General features: G+C 40.8%; 1 protein-coding gene across 1 annotated transcript in view; it reads left to right on the top strand.

Moving 5' to 3' along the window:
• The window catches only part of TTC39C (tetratricopeptide repeat domain 39C), a 68,719-nt gene that overhangs the window by 14,724 nt on the left and 35,708 nt on the right, over positions 1 to 18,287 (top strand). Inside the window, exon 2 of the mRNA XM_015420743.1 lies at positions 18,150 to 18,198. Coding sequence (XP_015276229.1) covers positions 18,150 to 18,198 — 49 coding nt within the window. The remainder of the gene's footprint in view (positions 1 to 18,149; positions 18,199 to 18,287) is intronic.

Here is an 18,287-nt window from a genome sequence, read left to right as displayed (position 1 = left end):
GGAAAGAGAAAGAGAAGGGAAAAAGGGAAAGAAAGAGGGCAAAGAGATGGGGAGAGAAGGAGGCTCTGTAGGGTGCTCCGGAGGCCTTCCCTGAGTCCTGCACCTCGGCATGGGCCGAGGAAGGCAGGGTGGGGCGCTCCAGAGGCCTTCCCTTGGCCTTGCGCCTTGGCTATCCTTTATCCTTGCTAAATTCTTGTGATCTCATTTTATTTTATCATTAGTTGGTCTCTGGTTTTTGCTCTACTTACCTTTGTGTTATATCAACCTGTTAAAACATTAAAACTTTATGATTTTATGGTTTAAAATGGGGAAAACACTCTGTACGTGGTTCATGTACCTGATCTCAAAATATGGAGGACCAGTTTTATGTAGAAAAAGTGGGAAAGGTCCCATAGGGTAAGTCTTATGCTTAAAGAAAATGGCTCAAAGGTTGAAATTCAGTGCCATATTGCATTCTTATGTAGAATAAAATCATGCCTCTACAGCTTCACTGTATGTGCTTTCTAGCATTCTTTCCTTGTGGTCAGCTGCATCATGTTACAGATTCATGCCAGCACTTATTTGAGAAAACAGGAGAAATGTGAAAAAATGCACAGACTAGAAGCTCTTAAGTTGTTTTCGTAATGATTTTAAGAGGCACAAACTGCATTACTAATAAAGGAGAGGGGCAAGGAGACATGGAGCACAAAGCCAATGTATAGCTCCTTATGTCTAAACACGGGGCCCACTGAGACGGGGAGAAAAGCTTAAGTTGTTTGTTCTGTGTTTTCTTGACATTAGTGAAATCCCTGACCTGGATCATGGAAATGTGCCTCTGCTGGTGCTGAAGGGCACCTTGTCAAACTGTGATGTAATAATTTTTCATTAATGCTTAAAAGGCTGGTTCAGCTAGAAAAGAAACGTGAGGATCTTATTCTCGGAACAGGCAAAAATAACCAATGGCTTAGATCCAAACATCTCAAGATGATGTATGAGCACCTTTTCCTTTTAAAGCAGTGTGCACAGAAAATATAAAAACAACTACCGCCACCAACTTGCCGAAAAGTAGTGTACTTTAAACATACTGCTGCCGAACAAAAACAAGTACAACCTGTTTTTACATGCCTTTACTCAAAGGAGAGTAGTAAATTCACTATCATTGCAGGAACATTAACAGTTTGAGATACGCAGATGATACCACATTACCGGCAGAAAATAGTGAAGACTTGGAACAACTACTTTTGAAGGTTTAAAGCAGAAAGTGCCAAAGCAGGACTGCAGCTGAACCATCAAGACGACAAAAGTAACGACTACTGGGAATTACACAACTTTAAGGTTGATGATGAAGAAACTGAAATTGTTCAAGTTTTCTATTCTTTAGCTCCATCATCAACTGAAAGAGAGACTGCAGTCAAGAAATCAGGAGCTAGAGAAGGTCCTTAAGTGTAAGGATGTGTTGCTGGTGACCAAGATCAAGAGAATTCATGCCATAGTCATGGACAGTGAAGAAAGCTGACAAGGAAGAAAGTTGGTTCATTTGAAATGTGATGTTGGAGGAGAGTTTTACGGATATCGTGGACTGACTGCCAGAAAGACAAATTAATGGGTTGTAGATCAAGTCAAACTTGAACTCTCCCTGGAGGCTAGAATGACTAAAATGACTATTGTATTTTGTCACATGATAAGAAGACAAGAATCACTGGAAAAGACTATAATGCCAGGAAAATTTGAAGGCAGCAGGAAAAGAGGAAGACCTAATATGAGATGGATTGACTCAATCAAGGAAGCCACAACCCTCAGTTTGCAAGATGTGACCAAGGCTGCCCATGAGAGGCTGTTTTGGAGGTCATTAATTCATAGGGTCACCATAAGTCAGAAGTGACTTGACGGCACATAACACACACATGTTGAAGGGTGACACTGTATTTATTATATCAAGGGCCTTCCCCAGAGTTCTAAAAGCAATTTGACAGTTAAAAGCAGTTTGGGATTGCCTTTTAAAGCTGAAAGCATGCATGCTCCACTAGCTTTTTGCCTTTCAAAAACTCTAGCAGCTGATACTGACCCTTGAAGCTAACAGTGTGATGCTTTCTTACCCTCCCCTCATTTTTGTCAAACTCACTTTTTGAAGAACAAATTGTATTAGTTATTTGATGCTTCTCAAATAGTCTCATCCCGCCATTTTATCTTCGCAGTTAACTCTGTGAATTAATTTTCCAGTTTCAGTTCAGAGTAAAAGAGATACGTGCCCAAATATACTAGTTACAAGGTGACCAAGGCTGCCCATGAGAGGCTGTTTTGGAGGTCATTCATTCATAGGGTCACCATAAGTCAGAAGTGACTTGACGGCACATAACACACACATGTTGAAGGGTGACACTGTATTTATATCAAGGGCCTTCCCCAGAGTTCTAAAAGCAATTTGACAGTTAAAAGCAGTTTGGAGGTGATTGCCTTTTAAAGCTGAAAGTACGCATGCTCCACTAGCTTTTTACCTTTCAAAAACTCTAGCAGCTGATACTGACCCTTGAAGCTAACAGTGTGATGCTTTCTTACCCTCCCCTCATTTTTGTCAAACCCACTTTTTGAAAAACAAATTGTATTAGTTATTTGATGCTTCTCAAATAGTCTCATCCCGCCATTTTATCTTCGCAGTTAACTCTGTGAATTTATTTTCCAGTTTCAGTTTAGAGTAAAAGAGATACATGGCCAAATATACTAGTTACAAGAATTTTGCTGTAGCAGTTGTAGCGTCTCTCTTACATAGTTCTCATTTGTTATATTTCTAATTAGCGATTGTGTAGATATTTTCTTCCAGTTTGGAAAGCCCCATTATGAATTGGACTCAAACGTCTCAAAATTTTGGTGCAGCTTGCAGTAGTGTTTGCTGCTGCCAAGTTTCTTCCTTGCCAATGTATATGCTGTTCCAGCAGTGGAGTGTGGGAACTGGACATAGAAGGGGTCCTGGAGCAATCTGACAGTGCAGAAAAAAAATGAAGCCACTCAAGTTATTTAGGTTAGGGCGGGCCTTGTAGAAAGAACATATCAGCTGTGCTGATCCAAAAGAAAAACCGCAACCCCCCAGAACATAATCCACGTAATACCTTTTACTGCTGGTGGAAAGTCCTGTCAAGTTTCAGCCGACTTATGGCAATCCCTTGTGGTTTTCAAGGCAGGAGACTAATAGAGATGGTTTGCTATTGCCTGTCTCTGCTAGCAACCGTGGACCTCCTTGGAAGTCTCCCAGCCAAGTAGTAACTAGGGCTGACCCTGCTTAACCTCCAAAATCTGATGAGATAGGCTATCCTGGGCCATCTAGATAATGACAGTACCTTTTATTAGGACCGACCAAATGACACATGATGGTATGGAAGCTTTTGAGTTCTTCAGAACTATTCTTTTCCTTTTGGTAAGCTTGCGTTCGGAAATGGGTCATTTGGCTGTTCCTAATAAAAAGTATTGTGTGGATTGTGTTCCAGGCCCTGTCGGTCTTTCGTTAACTGGCTTTGGTGCCCTGGAGTGTCTCAGAAGCATAATTCTCTAGCAGAAGCAGTGTTCATTAAAGCCTGTTGTATTTTCAGGATTAGTTTTCACCCTATGTGCACTAGTGAAACTTTGGATAGTTCTAGTCCCAGGACTGGAAAATAAATTCATTTCATTTGTTGAATTGTAGGCTTCCTATCAGCCACTAGTGACAGCTTTATAACCTGGTGATAGTCTTAAGGTGCCATTTGGAAATCAAGACTAAAACCACATCTTCATATAACTGCATTAACATGGAATTACAGCAGTTTTTCACTCTGATCTAAAGCCTCATTGGAACAGAAATTTAGGTTTCTCCATCTTCAGAAATTAACTGAAGCAGCTGTTTTTCTGTCCTACTATCCATCTACAGATTGTATGTGATTAGCAGTCATGTAGAGAGCCTGTGTATGTCATGTAGCAGTAATGTAGAGAGCTACCACATTAATTTCAGTGAAGATTGGTCATCTGTGTTTACAAAGATATGCTCACATGAGACTGCTTACTTATCTGAAATATATGAAGGATCTCATACTGGTGAAAAGGCTATGTGCATGTTTAAAGTCCATGTGGCCCCCAGAAGTTGCTGATTCATAGTGAGCTCAGTGATTGTCTGCTTCCAGGCCAAATCTGAGCCATCAGCAGCTTTTTTACAGCCCCCTGCATAGTGAAATGGTTAGTGTGTTGGACTGCAATCTTGGAGACCCAGGTGCAAATCTCTACTCTTTACTCTCACAAACAGAGGGGAAGAAAAACTAAACCAAGCAAGCAAAAACCTCCAAAGGAAGTTTAGAAAACTAGTAAAGGGCCAAAAGTTAAAAACATCAATAGGTATAGACAAAAGTACACGTGTTTATTCTAAAATATATATAAAAACCTTGTAGGGGCCCAAGTAAAGCCTCAAAAATAATCAAAGTGACAAATGCACAAAAAGAACCATAAATGACCTGTTGCATTTTGGCCCACAAGAGCCTTCTTCAGAGGTCAAATAGTACAGAATACAACATGCAGCAAAGCCCCTGTTACACTTGTAAGGCAGTAAACAATTGATAAACAATTGATATAGTACTAAAAATGGAATGCTGTATGGAGAAATGAATTTTTTTGATTAATATTAAACTTCCCAATTGAAAAATCCCGTCCAATATTAAAGATGCATATTTTACTGTACCCAGATTTAATATACTTACCACTCATGTTCTCCTGCACTGCAATTTGTATATGGACCTAAGGATCACATACTTACATTCTCTTTTAACCAGCATGGGTGCTTGCTCTGATGCACTTAAGGTGAGTAGACTTTTAAGAGATCTCAGTCAGAAATCATAGAGAAGGTGGCTAAGTTTCTCTGCTTGGCTTTAAAGCTGCGCCAAAGGTTCTTTTAGAATTGTATATATGAGTTTTAACTGGTTTTAAAATGTATAAATGGTACTGATAATTTATGCCAATTAAAGTTGACTTGACTTACTTACTTCCAATCTGAAACTGAATGACAAAAAAGAATGTTTGTGGGGCCACAAATGTATATGACCTTGTGTCAGAAGCAATTGCATGTATTTTCAAACCACTTCACGGAGTTGTTGTAAAGATACAATGGAAGAGAGAATAAGGGTGTTGTAAGCTGTTTTGGGTTCCCATTGGCCAGAAAAGTGGGCTATCAATGTTGAAAATATTTTTTTCTCTGTAACTGCTTGGATCTTGTACCAATATGAGGCTTTCTTTCCTTCAACAGATTTTCTGTGTGGTAGTAATAAAAGTGGTCTGATGGAATGAACCTCTGTTCGAAAACCAGTAGTGTGGGTCGGTATGTACTTCATGTAGTGTGTTGAAGTGGGGGAACTTGGCTGGCCACCCTTGAGAAGCACTTATGAAGCCTGTTGATAAAGGTTTTTGCCATCAACTACCCCATAGTCAGCGTATTGGCCAAACTGGTACAGCAATTGCAGTCTTAGTTGGAGGTAGAATTTGCATCAAGATCTTATAGCCAATCACCACCATCCGAAAGAAAAAGAAATGCAAGAAAGCAAAGTGGCTGTCTGAAGAGGTTTTACAAATAGCAGAGGAAAGAAGGAAAGCAAAGGCAAAGGCGAAAAGGAAAGATTTACACAACTGAGTGCAGATTTCCAGAGAACAGCAAGGAGAGATAAGGAGGCCTTCCTGAATGAACAATGCAAAGTAATAGAGGAAAATAATAGAATGGGAAGGACTAGAGATCTCTTCAAGAAACCCCAAAAAACACTTCCCTGACTTGACCTTAGTCCTGTTGGGTTCACAGTGCCACAGTGGCACTAGTTCTGCTGGGCACATTGCACTGGTTCTGCTGGGCTTGCAAAAATGCCTCCAACCTTCAGTTTCTACTGCAGAGATTCTCTGGGACTTCGATTCTGTTCTGCATGGCTTCTGTTGTCCTTGCTTTTTTGCTGTTTTTCCCTCCATAGGAGCACCTTCTTTGGGGGGCTGTAACTTGGACCCCATAAATCCAATCCTCATCAAACTTGGAGGGCAAGTAGAGGAGAGTCATCTGGAGATCTCTTGCATGTTTGGCATCTTTAATTTGCACAGGATCCATTCTATACAATCCTGACCCTCATGAACCTGTGCTTGTCATTTCCCCAGAAAATGCTTTCCTGGGGACACCTTCTTTGGGGGAGCCATAACTCGAACCCCATAAATTCAATCCTCACCAACCTTGGCATGTAGGTAGAGGTGGGTTAGCCGGATATCCCTTGTGAGTTTGGTGTCTCTATCATGCTGAGGGGTGTTCTACCATGTCACAAACCTCACAAATGAAACTGGTTTATTTGTGATGTTTCATGGTTCATGAAGCTGGCATACCATGAACCATACCACATTTTCCCAGTTCATGCCCATCACTACTCAACACCAGTTCTCTAGGTGAAATCCATCTGGTTGTCCTCATGAATTACCCCTGCATTGACCCATGTGGATCTATAAGAACCAGATCATCACTGAGACAGTACCCTAAGACCACAATTGTACCTTTAAAGATTGACTACCTCTTTCAATAGTCTTTCAGTAGTCATGTATGGCTGCGAGAGTTGGACTATAAGGAAGGCCGAGCGCCGAAGAATAGATTCTTTTGAACTATGGTGCTGGAGAAGACTCTTGAGAGTCCCTTGGACTGCAAGAAGATCAAATCAGTCAATCCTAAAAGAAATCAACCCTGACTGTTCCCTGGAAGGCCAGATAATGATACTGAAGCTCAAATACTTTGGCCACCAAATGAGAAGGGAGCACTCACTGGAGAAGACCCTGATGCTGGGAAAGATTGAAGGTCAAAGAAGACGGGGACAGCAAAGGATGAGATGGTTAGACAGTGTCATTGATGCAATGAACATGAAATTGAGCAAACTTCAGAGGACGGCGGAAGACAGGAGGGCTTGGTGGGAGCTGGTCCATGGGGTCGCGAAGAGTCGGACTTGACTGTGCGACTGAACAACAACTTCTAGCCAATATGGTTCTCTGTAGTTCAAAAGCAGTTGCAGGACTACATTGACTTGTTCCTCTTTCTATGGCAAATCTGAAATACTTCATATAACTTTTATCTTGTTTGATTGTTCGTAATCTTTACAAGAAGATGACAATGCATTGAACGCTAATTAATATTTTTAATTGAATGTAAAAATTATGACATTCATATAAGCCTTTTTTATATATTAATAATAGAATTGTGCAAGTTGCAATAATTCTATATCCAGAAATACACAGAAATTGTTTAAAGAGCTACTTATCTTCAGTTTTTATGGTTTTTGTAAAACTATTTATCATGAATGCCAGTACTGTAATATTATGTTTCCTGTATATTAATTTCATCCCCCTGTCTCTGAACTGCAAGAAAGGGGTAGTCAATATGGAATTGCTCTCTTTTCTAGCCAGTAAATCCCATTAAGAGGCTGTGTAGTTCAAAGGCATACAATCTTATCAAGAGAATGGTGTTAAACTGAAAGCCATCAAAGGGACTGAAAAAAGATAAAGTTAATACAAACTACTTTCTCAAAAACCCTGCTGATAGATACAGGGGGAAAATGAACTGACAGGCTCTCTCTCTGTGTATATATCTTGAACAAGAGTGAGGTCTTCTGAACAATAGTTTTAGAAAATATGGGGAAAGCTGGTTGGTGGTGAGGTGGTACAAATATGTTTAATGGTTATGTAGAAAAGTTAGAACAGGAGCCTGTTGTGCTGTTCCAAATTTGGATGATATATAGACAGTTGAGGACCATGAAGTAGTCTTTTAAGTACTGAGAAGTTATTTAAAAAACTGAGCAAAATATTTTCTTTGAGTAACTTTCTTATGTAAGACCAGATGATATGTACAACATTAAATGCACCTCTCGGTTACCTGATGCATTTCTGCTGTGATCATCCAGTCCACATTTGACCAAACTAACCAAAGCATCATGGGAGCCTTAATTGAATGCTTTGGTGGATTTAGAGCATTCTCATGATTCATCAAATGAAAAAACAAACAGCTAAAGTATTCTGGCAGGATGCAAGCTGGCTTGTAATAGTCACTGCATTGTTTTCAAAATGCTTGCAGTGCAATCTTTAACAGAGATAAATCCTTCTAAATCCATTGACGTTTTCAGTATGACCACTTTAATAACCTTTTTTCATATCTTATCTGGTATCATAGTCAGATGGTCTATAATATCCATTTTTGAAGATAGGGACAACAACATTCTCCAATGGCAGCTCATCACTTACTCATGTACTCTCAGAACCTCTACCAGTTTTGAGAAATCCTGTTTTCAAAGCTGACGAGATTCTAAGAGTACATGGGCCAGTTCCTTTAGCACCTTATGAAGCGATTTATCCAACCCAGAAAACTTGAACTCATTTAAGGTAAGTAGGTATTCCCTGAGGAATTCCGCATCAGCCCTGAGCTCATCTTTTAGCAAGTCCCATTCACCTTGGATGCCTTTCTCTGTCAGTTTAGCCTGGGGATTCTACCTAGCATTTCTCTGTATTTCTTTTTTATATTTCCACGCTCAGTAGCAATATAATATAGGCGTAGAGTCATCTAGCCATTTGTATATGCACTTAAAGCCAGGAAGAGTGACCTTTCAGATTGGCTTTATTCTTGCTGTTTATACCATGTTTGTGTCCTAATTAGTTCTGGAAAAAACTTGCACTTGCTGGCAGCTAATTAAAATTTATGGGATTCCTTTTGGAAATGATATTTCCTGGGAAACTCTCTGAAATCTTAAATTTGTGGTATTGGTTAGATCTGAGCAGATAGTATTTCATTTACTGTAAAACTGATTGAGTATGGAACACCCCCACTCTGTTCTTCGTGCTTTAGTAACTAAGGCTTATTGTTCTGTCCTTGGCTTGTCATATTGGATGTGTTTTTAAAGAAACGTTTCTTATATGTATAATTGAAACTGTTAAGGTTTAGTTACTAGAGAAATAAAGGTCTTAAATGGCTAAAAAAGCTGCCATTAAGTCAGGTAGATTTAAGTCATTAATCTTCATCCCACTGTTCAGCTTGTGGTGAACATCTGCACAGCCATGAATACCTATAGAGCTGCTGCTGTTTCTTGCTTTTTAGAACATTGCTAGAGGGGAGGGAGGCTGTAATTCTATGTAGAAAGTGTTGGGATGTGGCAAGATCTAAATTTGAGTCATTATAGAGTTAACATATTTGTTATGATTCTACTAGAGACCTGACCTGGAAGTGCAACCTGGCTCAGAGCCAATCCTCTATGTGAATTGGTATGTTTGAGAAACTGATTGGATAGTTTTAATTTACCAGTGTTTGGGCTGGCTAACAAGCTTGAGCTTCTTCCTGTTAAGGTTCTAGAAGAGAGGTTACTTGCTCAGCAGCCTCCCCCTAGGCTTTTACCTTTTCCTCTTAGAGACTTGTATGTATGTATTAGCCTACTTTGCTATATAAATATGTAGTTTAGGACTTTGTTCTTTTATTAAAACTTTCCTGTTTTCCCCCTTCCTAATAGCTTTAGATAAAGAACCTTATTTTGGTTAACAACTCTAGTCTCCGTGCCTCATTTACCCAACAGAAAGAGGTGTTCCCCCATTGGTAGAGCTAGTAACAGTGTGTGTGGGAGGGATCCTTAAATTGTGGGAAATGCACAGGAGTGTGGGTTAGATACCCCGACACATCAAATGCCTCTGCAGTCAAATTAGCAACCCTCATGGCCACAGATTTATTTATTTCTTATTTATTTATTTATTTACGTTTATAGTCCACACTTCCTGCAAGCGGGCTCAGGGCAGGTAACAACATTTCATTTATACAAAATATATTAGTTAATATAGCAAAAATAAAAATTTAAAACATCATCATAAATATTAAAATGGTGGTCACAAGCTGATAGCAAAGAAATTTTCTGTTTATGGGAGATTCCTGGCTCGTGATGAAATATAAACAATGGCCAGTAGTTGTTACATAGATGAGAGAATAACAGATCTCCCTCATCTAGAATCCTAGCATTGGAAGGGGCCATAGAGGCCATCTAGGCCAAACCCATCAATGCAGGATCAGTCTAAAGCATCCCTGATAAGTGTTCATCCAGCTGCTGCTTGAAGACTGCCAGTGAGGGGGAACCCACCACCTCCCTAGGTGCTGCTGAACTACTCTTACTGTAAACAGATTTTTCCTAATATCCAGCTGGTACCTTTCCGGCTGTAATTTAAATCCATTATTGCAAGTCGTATCCTCTGCTGCCAACAGGAACAGCTCTCTGGCCTCCTTTAAGTGACTTCAGTTCAGATACTTAAAAGAGAGAAATCGTGTCCCCCCTCAACCTCCTCTTCTCCAGACTGAAAATTCCCAAGTCCTTCAGCCTTTCTCATAGGGCTTGGCCTCCAGGCCCCTGATAATCTACGCTGCCTTCCTCTGTACCTGCTCCATTCTGCCCATGTCCTTTTTGAAGTGAGGCTTTCAGAACTGCACACAGTTCTCCAGGTATGGCCTGGCTAATGCAGTGTACAGCAGGATTATGACCAATGTTCCCTCTAAGCTTAGTGTAAGCTAGCTCACAGTTTTTTAGATTCCATTTTTGTCTTAGCTCAGGAAGGATGGCTCCAGAGCAAACTAATTTATGTGGTAGCCAAATCGCTCGCTCACAACTTTAATGCCAGTAGCTGACAAAGTAGAATTTTTGCTCACAAGACTCCACAGCTTAGAGGGAGCACTGATTATGACATCTTGTGATTTGGATGTTATGCCTCTGTTGATACACCCCAAGACTGCATTAGCCTTTTTTGCTACTGCATCACACTGACTATTCATATTTAGCTTACAGTCCACCCGTACCCCAAGATCTTGTTTACGTACACTGCTACCCAGAGGTGTGTCCCCCATCCAGTATGCATGCTTCTCATTTTTTATTACCTAAATTAGAGAACTCTGCACTTATCATGTCTATCTTGGATCTGTGTTGACAACCTCTTTATATGGCTGCAGAGAGCGCATTGTCCTGGCACCATAGAATAACTTGTCAGGGGGGGCAAATCATGAAACTCAGGGCTATGGGCCATTGCATATCCTTATGAACCTCATGCAGTGCATGGACTATATGTTCTATGGCCTATGAAGTAGAGAAATTCAGGTTAAAAGTCTAGAAAATGCTTTTAGCATAATGGTGACTTCCATGTTAAGAATTTAGTCTGGAATTACTGTTACTTGTTACCTCAATTTTAACAGAGAATCCAGTTAGTCTCTTTGCCAACCTATTGCATTTCAAGGGTTTTTGTTTTATCTTCCACTTTTTTTTGCCCGAACTGTGCTGATTTTTTTTTTACTTTGAATATAATTTCAGCACCAGGTTGTCCTGTGTGTACAGCCAAATGTCTATTAAAATTTCTCTCAGTGCCACTTTCCCTTTAAATTTTGTTTTTCTAGCTTAATTGCTTCCTAATTATCTTGAAATATTCATGAATCAATTGCAAATTATCAGTTTTTGTTATGTTGGAGGATGAGAGGTATTAGGAGGAGGAGGAGGAGGAGGAGGAGGAGGAGATTGGATTTATACCCCGCCCTTCACTTGGAGTCTCAGAGCGGCTTACAAACTCCTTTCCCTTCCCTTCCCCTCCCCACAACAGACACCCTGTGAGGTGGGTGGGGCTGAGAGAACTCTGAGAAAAACTGCTCTTTTTCAAGGACAGCTATGCCAGAGCTTGTGACTGACCCAACGTCACATCAGCAGGTGCAAGTGGAGGAGTGGGGAATCAACCCCGGTTCTCCCAGATTAGAGTCTGTGCACTTAACCACTACACCAAACTGGCTCTTACTTTTCACTTTGAATCCAGCCAAAGCAACTGCTCATTACTTTTTAAAAATGTTCTAATGATAATTATTTCATAACTGTGCTAATACAATCATAAACAATAAAATAAAAATGAACAGTATTTTGCCAAATGAGGAGTGATGATCCATACTTAGACCTCTTGCCCCCTCCAAACCCTGATTCATGTTTGACCTTTTGATTCATGGATGCCACAAGAGAATTGGCTGAATATGAGAGAATATTCAGATATCTCCATGTTTTACAATATATTACAGCCAGAGGTCATTTCGGGGGGGAACGCAGGGGAACGCAGTTCCCCCGGGTGAGGTGCAGGGGGGCGGGGCACACGATGAAGCCCCGCCCCCTGCTTCTGGCCGCCCCGCTTCCAGCCCTCATTCAGCCAGGAGGAGAGGGAGGGTAAGTTGCTTCCTCCCCGCCTCTCCCCACCCCTGCCTGCCTGGGGCCAGGGAGGGCCTTGGTGGGGCTTCCTTGCACTTCCGCCGGCCTTGCAGGTCCACCGCCGGGCCCCTGATGTCAGGGGGTGTGGCATATGCTAATAAGTTATGCTAATGAGTTCCCCTAGCTCTTTTTCTACGAAATGACCCCTGGTTACAGCCAACTAACTACTTTACATTTTTGACAGTTAAGCACTTTTCCCTTGTACCCTTAAACCTACTGCAGTATTTCTTGTGCCCTGAAATATCATTTAATGATGATGTGCTTTTAAAACAAAATGAAAATTAGCCCAGAACCAATTTCCATTTGTTCTGATACTGTGTTACTCAGCATATTCTTTGTCCTAAAGTCACCTCTGAGAGCACGTGCTTTACTTGTTCCTGTTCTTTCCTTACAGCATAGTGCAACATGAAGGATGAAACCTCAGTTAGAGTCTACTGTTAGGCAAGCAGCCTGCTTCAGGCTGCAGATTTTGGAGTACTATTAAAGGGCAGCAAGCTGTCAGTTATTTGGTTTATTATTATATTTTTTTACCAATATGGGGGGCATAATTTGGATTTTTGGCCTCAGGCGCTGAAATGCCTTGGACCACCTTTGAATAAACAATGAAGACATTTGAATGTTGAAAATTTACCTTAGTGGAAGAATTTGGAAATGAACTGAAGAACAATTAATATAACTGAACCTGTCTGGAGGGGAACAACACAATTTTGTCCATTATAAATTCATCCTTTTCTGCTTTGCCACCGTCTTGGCTAAACAAAACTATTACACCATCCTGATCCACAATAGCTCTAGGAATCCTTAGGGCAGTGGTTCTCAACCTTCCTAATTCCGCGACCCTTTAATACAGTTCCTCATGTTGTGGTGACCCCCAACCATAAAATTATTTTTGTTGCTATCATAAGACCATCGAAAATTTGTGTTTTCCAATGGTCTTAGGCGACCCCTGTGAAAGGGTCGTTCGACCCCCCCAAAGGGGTCGCGACCCACAGGTTGAGAACCGCTGCCTTAGGGTAAAATTTGACATGATGACGGGATTCACATGTTTGCTTCTTCTCCTTCAGTGGGGGCAGTCATCCAAGCTGGTTAGGTCATGCCTCCTCTTGCTCCAGGAGCAACTGGAAATACCAGGGATTGGATTTTTTGCTACAAAATTGTGTATTCCACTTGAAGCAGCCTTCAAAATGCACCGTTTCAATGGAGTTGAGTCATTGAGTCTATTCCTGAAATTAAGCCTAACTACATGTGGTGGAACTGAATACGGCAAGAGTCCAGTAGCACCTTAAAGACTAATGAAACCTTTACCTTTACCTATAGGGTCACACCCTGCCAAAATTTTGTTAGTCTTTAAGATGCTACTGGACTCTAGCTCTTTTTTACTGCTACAGACAGACAGACCCTTCTTGATCTATCTCCGTGGAACTGAGTAGATACCCTTTTCTGTTTACCATTGCTATCCCTGTGTCAAATTGTTTAGATTATGAGCTGTTCAAGATAGGGACTTACCTTTTTGTTTATGCACATTCATGGTGCTAAAGGAATAAATAATGAGAGCTCTCTTTCAGCATTACACCATTATGAATCAGTAGAAGTCAAAGATGTGTATGGATGATATGTACATAAATGCTAGGAAAGACAAGTTGAAAAAGCTCTGTAATCACCATCTATGCATGGCTGAACCTGATTACATAGCCTGATCCTGACCATGTCTACCCAGAAGTAAGTCTTACTGAAATCAATTGAGGAAGCATTGTAGGTACTTAACAGCCCTAACGCAACTGAAGTACCTATCTATCTCTCTGGATATGGGGAACAATTACAATCTAGAAAGCTTGCTATGGTGACTATTCACTATCCGTCAGCTTAAGGTACAATGGCTTTTTGTCTGTGTTAATGGAGATCTGATGTCCCAGTTGTTCTATGAATGCATAACATATGGTGTTACACAGTTCACTTTGTTTCTAGTTTCTGGCTAGCTTAGCTAAAGTAGCACCTAATTTATTGCAAGCCTTCTTGAGCACAAAGAAATTGTAATGTCTTTCAGCTTCTTTCTAACTTTTTCTTTTACTCAAATACTGTTGTATATTATCTGTATATTAAAGATTAGAGTCAAACTATCCAAGCTGTATTATTTATTTAGGATATTCCTATGCCACCTCTTCAGAATTCTGCTTGAGGTGATTTACAGTTAAAATCAGCACAATATTAAAACAAGCAATTAAATGCACACATATACATGTGTAGACGAACTCTGGAGATTTCTTTGAAGCATTTAATGCAGCCACTCACATGCTTTAGAAGAGGCAGGTCACTTTTCAGTGTAAAATATGGCTTGCTTCTTCAGCAGTGTGACTTGGAAATATCTAATACATCTCTTAAGTGTCTATAGACCAAGTTGCATTGCATGAGCATATGACAGCATTTCTCTTTTTGTGTTTTCATATTTGTAAAGAATAAATCATCCTGAGTTTAATTTTATGATAGTTACAATAAATTTATCGTAAAAATTAATAATGTTTCTTTTTGTAAAAATGTATATATTTATTAGTCATGCCCTATATCAGGGGTGTCAAACTCATTTGTTACAAGGGCCGGATCTGACATAAATGTCACTTTTCCCGGGCCGGACCATGTGTGCCTTAAAATTCAACATGAGGTACTGGAGATATAAACTTTATAAAGATGATTTCACATGCCAAATGGCAATAGCAGACTTGATTGGATTAGGTGTGATATGCAGAGGGGTAGTAGGCATGGAGATATCATCATTGGCAATGAGACAGGAAATCTGGGTCTCAGTTGGGTTCGGGAGTATGCAAAGAATAAATAGACATAAGCCTGAAGAAGTGAGCAGTGACTTATGAAAGCTCATACCCTGCTGCAAATTTTGTTAGTCTTCAAGGTGCTACTGGATTCTTACTCTTTCTACAGCTATAAGAAACCGCAATATTCAAAAACCAGTGGGGGGACATTTTAACCTTCCAGGACATTCAGTTGCTGACCTAAAAGTAGTAGTTCTCTTACAAAGGAAATTCAAATGGAGATTAGAAAAAGAGACTGATACTTCTAATAACAATATATATAATTGAAAAAAGAAAAAAAGAGAGACTGATGAATTGCGCCTGATAATGAAGCTCAATGCATCCTCCTGGGCAGAATTGATACCTAGGTTTCTTCTCTCTTTACCAATGGCTGCTATCGTTATTTGGCACTTCACTCTCCAAGTTATAAGGGCAAATGGACTCACATTCTAGCTGTATCTGAAGAAGTGAGCAGTGATTCATGAAAGAAGAACCCTGCAAAAATTTTGTTAGTCATTAAGGTGCTACTGGACTCTTGCTCCCTTCGACTAATAAAGATTGCAAGCTGTGCTGTTAGGTGTCTTTTATTATTTTTTTTTTTCATTTGTTAGAACTGGAAAGGGGGATCTCTCCAAGTGAAATAATGTGTTGCTTTCCGACTGGACAAAATCCACTCACTGCTAGTGATGATAATAAAAAGTTTAAAAAGCAAGGGGAGGGTTAATGTGAAGAAAGGCAACCAGTGAAATGGGAGGGGAGAGAGGGAGACTATGTAACTGGAATATATGGAACTATAAATGTATTCTTAAATACTTAGCCATCTACTTCCAGTCATTAAACTATGGAATCCAATCCAAGTGTTGTAATTCCTAACCAGGATCTTTTTGAAAGAAAATCCCAGATAGGCAAAGAGAAATCTAATCTTTTTTTTTTTAAACCTTTTCAGAATAAGGCCAAAATAATTTCCCTTTAATTTCCCTTATCCCTGATGCATCTTTTTCCTGCCTCCCTTCCTTTTTTAATGTGTGTATGTGCGCGCGCGCGCGCGCGCGCGTGTGTGTGTGAGAGAGAGAGAGAGAGAGAGATATCAGGTCTCAAAGTAAACGGCAAAGCAGGGCTTGTCAGAAGAATCTCCCTCCTTCCCTCTAAAGAGGTGTGCATGCACAGGAAAGCTTATACCTGGAACAAAACTTTGTTGGTGCCATGAGACTCCCTCTCTGAACAAGGGAAGAGAGGCTAGGCAACTCAGCAGCAGCCCCAAAGGAGGAAGCAGGAGAGAGCGGAGGGAGTTTTTCTCTATTGCGCATCCGTGCATTCTCTTTTTCATTCCACCTCGCTTCCCTAAAGGAGGAGAGACTTGGCAACACAGCAGCAGTGCCAGAGGAAGAGACAGGAGAGAGCAGAGGGAGCTTTTCTTTGGTCTGTGTGTGTGCACTCTCCTTTTCCTTCCCCTTTACTTCCCTAAAGGAGGATGAGAGGCTTGGTGACACAGCAGCAGTAGTGGCTGGGACAAGGAATAATAATAATAATAATAATAATAATAATAATAATAATAATAATAATAATAATAATAATTCAATTTATTAATTGCTCAATCCTGCAGAGCTGCTGGCTCTGAGTGATTTACAGTTACTCAAATACACACGGGACTAACAATAATTCAAAGGGGTAAGGGAGGACAACATATAAATCTTTAAATCACACATGTTCACAGCAGACGGGGAGTTTGTTCAGCAGTAAGGTCAGACATGTTCCAACGACATTTTCCCCTTGGCGTGGCTTGATGTCGTCAGCTTTCTCCAGGACTGCTTCAGTTGCAGCACAGCACTGCCACCGCCTGGCCAGACGGCCCATTACAGGCTTTCTTGATGCCGAAGAGTTCTTTCTAGGCTTTTCGATCTCACGCGCTGGACCTTCCGTTCGCCGGTTAACACCTCCCCCACCGGGGGGTTTAGCGTGCCCACCCTCTCTAAGGAGTGGTACCCATTTTATCTACTCGCTGAAGCTTTCGAACTGCTGGGTAGACGGCGAGCTGGGGACAAGGCTGGTAGCTCACACCAGCACGGGACTAGAACTGACAGTAGTTCTGTTCAGCTCAGTTTTCACCAGAGGATAAATCCCCTATGCCACTGTAGTTGCTCGTGGGCAGGGCTGGATCCAGCCTGCGGGCTGCATGTTTGACACCACTGTCTTATATGGTACCCACCTGCAGATTAAAAAAAATACATTTTGGGGCCACACAGAGCTAGGTTTGCAGAAATGTAGGATGGTATTTTTAATTACAGAGGTAACTACCACTACAGCCCCTCCAACTGGGACAGTGATGTCTGTGCATCGCACAAAGGAGCCAAAGAGTTCATGACTAACCAATGTCTCATAAGAACACCCAAGGTTTGGGTCATTATTTTGGATTGCCAAGAGAGTGTATCACAGCATTGGAGCCTGTGTATCCTGTCTGGCTGCAGGGAATTGGCTGCTGATTTTTGGTGACCTCTGCCAAGCATCAAGTGCCAGGTGGCTCACCTGAGGCTTCCCAAAAGGTGGCAAATTTCTCTGCAGACTCAAAAAAACAGACTAACAAAAACAAAGCCTTGCCATTGTCAGGTGTTTCTTTGGCAACTCAGAATGCTGTAGCATCAGTAGGCGCAACCAGGAGAAGGAGGGGGATGAAGTAAGGGGGGGGTGGACAAATAGTGAGTGTGAAAAGGAAAAGAATCTCAGACAGGTGGATGACTGGGGGACAAACACCAAAAGAGTGAGTGGTTGGGGAAGGGAAATAGAGGCAGAGAAGAGAAGCAGAGTTAGGGCAGGAGGGGAAGCTGAAGGCCAGTGGTGTGGCGTGGGATTTCTGTTTATCCACGAGTCCTTGCACATTCACATCTTGTAGTGTAGTTTTAGAGTTATTTCTAGTCATGGATCTTGTTTCCTGTGATCCACTGCAGCTCTGGGTATAATGTTTCGAAGTTCATAAGGATCAATATCACAGTCATTGTTTGTTTTCCGAATACTTAATTGTCTGTAGTTCATCTGCTTTATCTGTAAAAGTTACCAATAGTAACAGAGAATAATTATTTATGTATGTAGTCATTTGATCTTTTCCTTTGTTTTACAGAAACCATAGTCCACTAATGAGTTTTGGAGCCAGCTTTGTCAGTTTTTTGGTGAGTGCGAAGAACTTTGGCAGTTCTTATTTCATTTCTGTAGATATGTAAAATATTTAATTCAGAATATATTACTAATTTGTAGTACC

The sequence above is a fragment of the Gekko japonicus genome, unplaced genomic scaffold (assembly GCF_001447785.1).
Source record: "Gekko japonicus isolate JY-2015 unplaced genomic scaffold, Gekko_japonicus_V1.1 scaffold1602, whole genome shotgun sequence".
NCBI lineage: Eukaryota > Metazoa > Chordata > Lepidosauria > Squamata > Gekkonidae > Gekko > Gekko japonicus.
This window is presented reverse-complemented; position numbering and strand designations above follow the sequence as displayed.